This window comes from Astatotilapia calliptera, chromosome 15, assembly GCF_900246225.1.
Source record: "Astatotilapia calliptera chromosome 15, fAstCal1.2, whole genome shotgun sequence".
In the NCBI taxonomy this organism is placed as follows: domain Eukaryota; kingdom Metazoa; phylum Chordata; class Actinopteri; order Cichliformes; family Cichlidae; genus Astatotilapia; species Astatotilapia calliptera.
The window spans coordinates 18,632,047-18,638,371 of NC_039316.1; the positions used below are offsets into that span (position 1 = coordinate 18,632,047).

Below are 6,325 nucleotides of genomic sequence, written 5' to 3' on the forward strand. Positions count from 1 at the left end.
AATCACTTTAATTCAGCCACATTAGAGACTTTTCAAGCCTGAACAGCCTGTTTAAGGCAATGCCAAAGTATTTCAATCAGCTTTGACTCCAGACTTTCAAAAAAGGTGAGCAGAGCAGAAATGTATGGCTTGGCATTCTCCGAATTCATAGTTCATCAAGTACAGCAAGTCATCCTGAAACAGCAAGGCAGCCCGAGATTATTACTGTTACATTGTGTTCTTTTTGTGAAATGCTGTGTTAGTTGTATGCCAGATGTAATGGGACCCAAACCTTCAAAATCTTCAACTCTCATCAGTTCACAATATGTTTTTTGGCAAATGTAAGACAAGCCCTTTTGTTCTTTATGGTCAGCTGAGGTTTTCACCTTGAAACGCTCTCATGGAAACCATTTTTATCCAGTGTAATTTTTATTGCTGAATTATAAACACTAACCCCGAGACATGAGGCCCACACATCTTTAGATTTTGTCCTGGGTTATTTCGTGACGTACTGGATGAATTGTTGATCATTTTGGAGTAATTTTGGTAGGCTTGCCTCTGCTGGGAACATTCACTACTGTTCCAAATTTGCTCCACTTGTGGGTAATGGCTCTCACCGTTTTTTGGTGGAGTCCCAAAGCCTTGGAAATCGCTTTGTAATCCTTTTAAGACTGAGAGATGTCAATTACATTTTCACATAGGGTTTAGAAAGCAATTTTGCTTTAATAAAGTAAATCCTTATTTTAAAACTGCATTTTGTTTAGTTTGATTGGCTTAATTGTAGGCTTAATTTAGAATAATTTCAGCAATAAATCAGAGGATCTCATCTGGACGACCAACTGGTCAAGAAGGCTCACCAGCGCCTCTTCTTCTTGAGGACTCTGAGGAAGAACCACCTGTCCTCAGACATCCTGGTGAACTTCTATCGCTGCACCATTGAGAGCATCCTGACCAACTGTATAACAGTCTGGTACGGGAACTGCTCTGCCTCGGACCGGAAGGCGTTGCAGAGGGTTGTGAAAACTGCCCAATGCATCGCCGGAGCACCACTTCCTGCCATAAAGGACATCTACAGGAAGTGGTGTCTGAAAAGGGCTGGGAAAATCATCAGAGACCCCAGTCACCCATCACATGGACTCTTCACCCTCCTGCCCTCTGGGAGGCGCTACAGGAGCCTCCGGACTAAGACCACCAGGTACTGGAACAGCTTCTTCCCCACAGCTGTCAGACTCCTGAACGCTGCCTCCTGACATCTGACCCACATTAACACATGGACTGGACATACACACACCCACAACCACCTACACACACACACAATGGACAACTGTACCCTCAAACACACAATAATAACATGGACTGAACCACCACTCACAACCACTAGCACTTTATATAGCCTCTTAACTGCACTACTGTATAGTTCTGTGTAAATAATCATACGATAATTTTTAATTCTATAACTGTTTACAACTTGCATAGTTCCCATTTCTGTATAGCTGTATATCTCATATTTCTGTAAAGTTATTTATTTCATATTCTGTATAGTTTTTCATATTTATATCCTGTTCATAGCCTGTACTCACTACAGCCTGTACATACTTATAGTTATAGCATATTCATAACATACTTCATACCGTGTACATTATAACATACCATAATAGACCAATTTCTGTAATATACTTACATATCTATATTATTGCTAATATATATTGTAATATATCTATATCATGGCTAAAGAAACTGCATTTTGTTGCCCCGTACCTGTGACATGTGCAATGACAATAAAGTTGAATTCTATTCTATTCTATTCTAAATACAATGTAGTGATTTTATGATTCAAATTTTAAAGTATTTAAATTCCATGAAAACACGTTTGAAACAGTCTGACTTATTGTGCAGAATAGAATTGCAACCACTGATCATAATGAGAGGAATAAAAGCTCATTCTGCAGTACAAGTGTCTCAAAGTACCTGCTAGTGTCTCATAAATTCTATACTTGTTTGAGTGGGGTTTTCAGTTGTATCATTTTATTACCCATCAAGGCTAACTATGCAAATACTTGGAATGTTTTAGGCCAATGTCAAGCTCTATCACGTATAAAAAATTGTTTTCATTTTCCTTGCATGTGTGCATTCAATTAAATTATAATTTCTTCTCAATAGATTGTTAGTACCTGACCTTTGGAGAAGGCAAAACAAATATGAGTGTAAAAACATGACTTTACTCTCTCAATAGTAATACTGAGAACTGTAGAGGTGCTCCTCATTCCCATGAACCATTTGCCCCATTAGAATTACTCAAATTGTATCATGATATGTGTTGGTCATTCATTATATGGGCTATTCAATGTGAATCAGCCACAAACACGGAGCAGTTTATTATATTTGTAGATGTCATCATCTGGGGCTCTATTTTAGTTCACGTCCTTGACACGGACATATTGGCTTCAACCTTTCATCCATTTCTCCTCACTTTCTTTTCACATGCAGCACAAACGCCGTCCTTTGTCTGTGATATCCGCTCCCATTGTTGGCTCAGGTGAAATTGGAGAGACGAGGCAGTTTGTTTTAAGGGTAACGCTTCCTGAGGTTGATGATCAACACCACTCTCTTCAGGCCATTAATAGGTACTACACTGACTGCCAATTGCTCTGATTTGGGGGTTCTTTTTCTTCAAGACAACTAAAGTCCAGACAAAAGAAAACACTTATTACAGTTTTTTCTGAATGCTTAAACCCTAACTGTGATTCCTGTAGCACAATCTCTAAAACTATTCAGACTTATAGCAAAACCACTCACTGAGTGTGCAAAACTAAAAGCACAAAAACTGCTTTGCACTCAGTTTGCAATTTTGTAACACACACTTTGCAAAACTGTAGGCACAATTCACTGCACAACACTCAATTACCAAATTTCCAACACACTCCTAGCAAAAGTATACACATGTATGGCTATCATTAACACTAATTTGCCAACTGTCTGGCACACTTTCACATGTGAAAACTTTTTTAGATAATTAGTTCACTTTGCAATCAGCCTAAGCACTATAATACAGGTAAGCTGTGTGTGCGGAGTACAATGGAGGGAGCAGAAAGAGTGAGAAGTAGAGGAGGCCGAGGAAGAGGACGTGGAGGTGAAGAAGTAGAATGAAGAGGACGACAAGGACAAGGAGGAGCAAGAGGAAGACGAGGAGGGGGGAGAGGAAGATGAGGAGAGGGGGAGAGGAAGGGTAGGAAGAGTAAGAAATAGAATTGCTGATGACATCAGAGCTACAATAGTGGACCATGTAATCAACCGTGGAATGACCCTGAGGGTAGCTGGCCAACGGGTCCAGCCTAACTCGAGCCGCTACACTGTAGCAAGTACCATAAGGACATCTTGAAATGAGAATCGGTTAGTACAGTCACTTCGCACAAAGATTTGTAGCACTGCCATATGCCAATGAGAAACACACCAATACCATTGATGTAAAAATACTGAAATTGTTACTTTACAGAATTGCTAGATGACCAGATGCTGGGGGCAGAGGAAGCATGTTCACTGCAGACCAAGTAACCCATATAGTCATTACAGTTTTTTACAGTCGCTAACAAGCGCCTACCCATACTTCAGATACTTTTGCTAAACTCTTAACACAGACCCACACCTACAAAACACAATTGGCCAAATGGATAATATCCTTCCCAAAAATACACTTTGTTAAATATATACTAACTCCTCATTTCAAAATTAGAACACATCTTTCTCTGCACACACTAACTGTACAAAAACACTATAAATCTGACTCAAAATCAAATTAGTCTGTCAAAGAATAACACTTGTTTTCACCTCACAAGGTACATGCAGTCAATCAAAGTACACCAGGTTTCAAAATACTGGCTATTATTGACATTACAAAAACTGCATAGACTTTTATGTTTCAGTGTCACAGGTATTTGCATGCAAAACATGCAATCCACCATATTGACACCAGAAATGTCTTGGTTGGTAACTGTATGTCCACATGTACAGTAATGTTCACATTCAAAAGCATTCCAGTAAAAAGCAAACAAGTTTTTGTTTCTCTACTGTTTACTACAGGAGGTACAGTAGAAACACGGTATGATAGGACAGAGAAAGTTTTACAGTATTGCTTACAGTGAACAAAATATCCATGAAACACACAAGAGCATTCTGAACAAAAAAACAACAGCAAAAAGCCAAGATAAAAAAAAAAGGGGGGGGGGGGGGGGGGCTAAAAAAAGGCAAAAAAATTTGCATCTAATCTCTGCGATCTTCAGGGTTAGGCCACATGTTTTCATCAACATCACATCTGATGTTATCCAAGTCGATACACCTGGGATAAAACCGCCTGGTATGTCGGATCCACCCTTGGCAATCGTCAACTGTGATGTCCCTGGAGCCAGCATCCATGGCTTCAAGGAGGGACATCTGGTCATGTGGCTGATGGTCATAAACCTTCCACCTCCATGCAGAAAAGAACTCCTCTATGGGGTTGAGGAAAGGTGAATAGGGTGGAAGGAAGAGACTTACCAGTCTTGGGTGGACTTCAAACCATGTTGTTATTGCTTGCAAGTGATGGAAAGCCACATTGTCCCAGGTAATTACAAAGGTCCTCATGTTTTCACCCTCCGGACCCTGCTCTGGAACCAGGCGCTGGTGGAGATCATTGAGAAAGGCAAGCAAGCGCTCTGTATTATAGGGTCCAACCTGACATCTGTGAAGGAGTAATCCTGCATTTGCAATTGCTGCACACATGGTAATGTTTGCCCCTCTCTGTCCTGGCACATCAACTGTGGCCCTTTTTCCAATTACATTTCGTCCACGTCGACGCCTTTTGGCCAGATTGAATCCTGCCTCATCGATGTATATGAATTCATGAGGGGCCTGGTTGGCCTCCAATTCCATAACTCTCTGAAACAAAGTTTATGTAAGTCATGTTATTACTGTATACCATACTGTACTGTAACCTAGTATTGTGTAGGTTACCTACTTGCAAAGTGCAAAGCTTATAGAACTGGACATTGGATTGAATATACACTGTACCTGGACATATTGTCATCGTAGCTCCTTGACCCTCTCACTGTTCCTCTCAAAGGGAACAGTGTAGAGCTGCTTCATCCGCACTCTGTGTTTGGACAATGTCCGCGTAATGGTTGTGAGGCTGATTCTATCGATATTGTCAAATATCTCATGGTCCGCCACAATTCTAGTTTGAATTTCACGCAGTTTTATTGCATTATTTGCAGTAACCATTTCTACAATGGCAAGCTCCTGATCATTACTGAGGAGCTTTCCTCTTCCCCCAGAGGGTGGAAGACGTTGCATTCTTTAGAAAGACAAAAAATTCAACATATGCATTACTGTATGACCATATTGACATGTCAAGTGAGAATAGAAACAATCCATGTAAAATGCAATACTTACCTGTTGGTTTGTTGAAAGATGCGTATAATGGAGGCAACCGTTGACCGCCTCAAATTGGGCTGCACTCTTTCACCAGCCTCTCTTAGTGAAAGACCATGGTTGATTACATGGTCAATGATAGTGGCACGAATTTCATCACTGACTACTGTTCTTGCAGCCCTTGGAATGCCACCACCACGCATTCTTACACCTCTACCTTGCCCTCTCCTTGGGCCTGCTCTTCTCCCTGGGCCCCTTGCTCTTACTCTTCCTCGACCAGACATTACAGTGTTTGTCTTTTTTTTGTTTCCAAAAACATCACTCCTCAAGGTCTTGCCTTATAAACCCCACTGAGTCTAAGCCAGAATGGAAGAAGCTGTGGTTGGCCCAATTTACCCAACATAAATAAGCTGTGTCTCAATTATTCAGTTGTTTGTTTATTATCAGCTGAGATATATTTTTGATATTGATATTGTTTTTGTACTGATATCATTGCAGAAGCAGAGGCTTTTATACTGTATCTAAGGTTTTGAATATTGTTTTTGCTATTGTGGGATGTTGTGTGTTAACATTCGTAGATACTACAAAAACAGTCCATAATTTTGTTGGGAGGTATAGCTTGTCTGTTAAGAAAATGTAAGCATTGTGGAAATGTGTTCACTGACTGCATATTGGGTGAACACGACATGAAATGTGTGAATGGTATGGCCACAACAGACCGATGCTGTGCTAATTGTGTTTAGAGTTTTGCAAATGTGACAACTGTTTGGACAAACGCTTGTTAGCGACTGTAAAAAACTGTATAGCGATTGCAAATAATCCTATACTTGGAAATAAACACTTGTGTTTGTTTTGATGTGTTTGAATAAACACCAGTACTTGAAGTTTGGATCCCTCTATGCTTATGGATCTATGACAGAAGTATGAGCTCAAACTGACATAG

General features: G+C 40.3%; 1 protein-coding gene across 1 annotated transcript; it reads right to left on the reverse strand.

The window, feature by feature from the left end:
• Positions 1–4,234: 4,234 nt before the first annotated feature.
• LOC113006649 (uncharacterized) lies at positions 4,235–5,030 on the reverse strand. Its single transcript, XM_026142729.1, has 2 exons — positions 5,023–5,030; positions 4,235–4,890 (listed from the first exon to the last, which is right to left on the reverse strand). The coding sequence occupies exon 2, from the start codon at positions 4,882–4,884 to the stop codon at positions 4,237–4,239; it is 648 nt and encodes a 215-aa protein (XP_025998514.1). The 5' UTR covers positions 4,885–4,890; positions 5,023–5,030; the 3' UTR covers positions 4,235–4,236.
• Between the last annotated feature and the right edge of the window lie 1,295 nt (positions 5,031–6,325).

Excerpts from the sequence above, each read along its gene's own strand:
- LOC113006649 (XM_026142729.1), bottom strand. The coding sequence starts at position 4,884 with ATGGAATTGGAGGCCAACCAGGCCCCTCATGAATTCATATACATCGAT.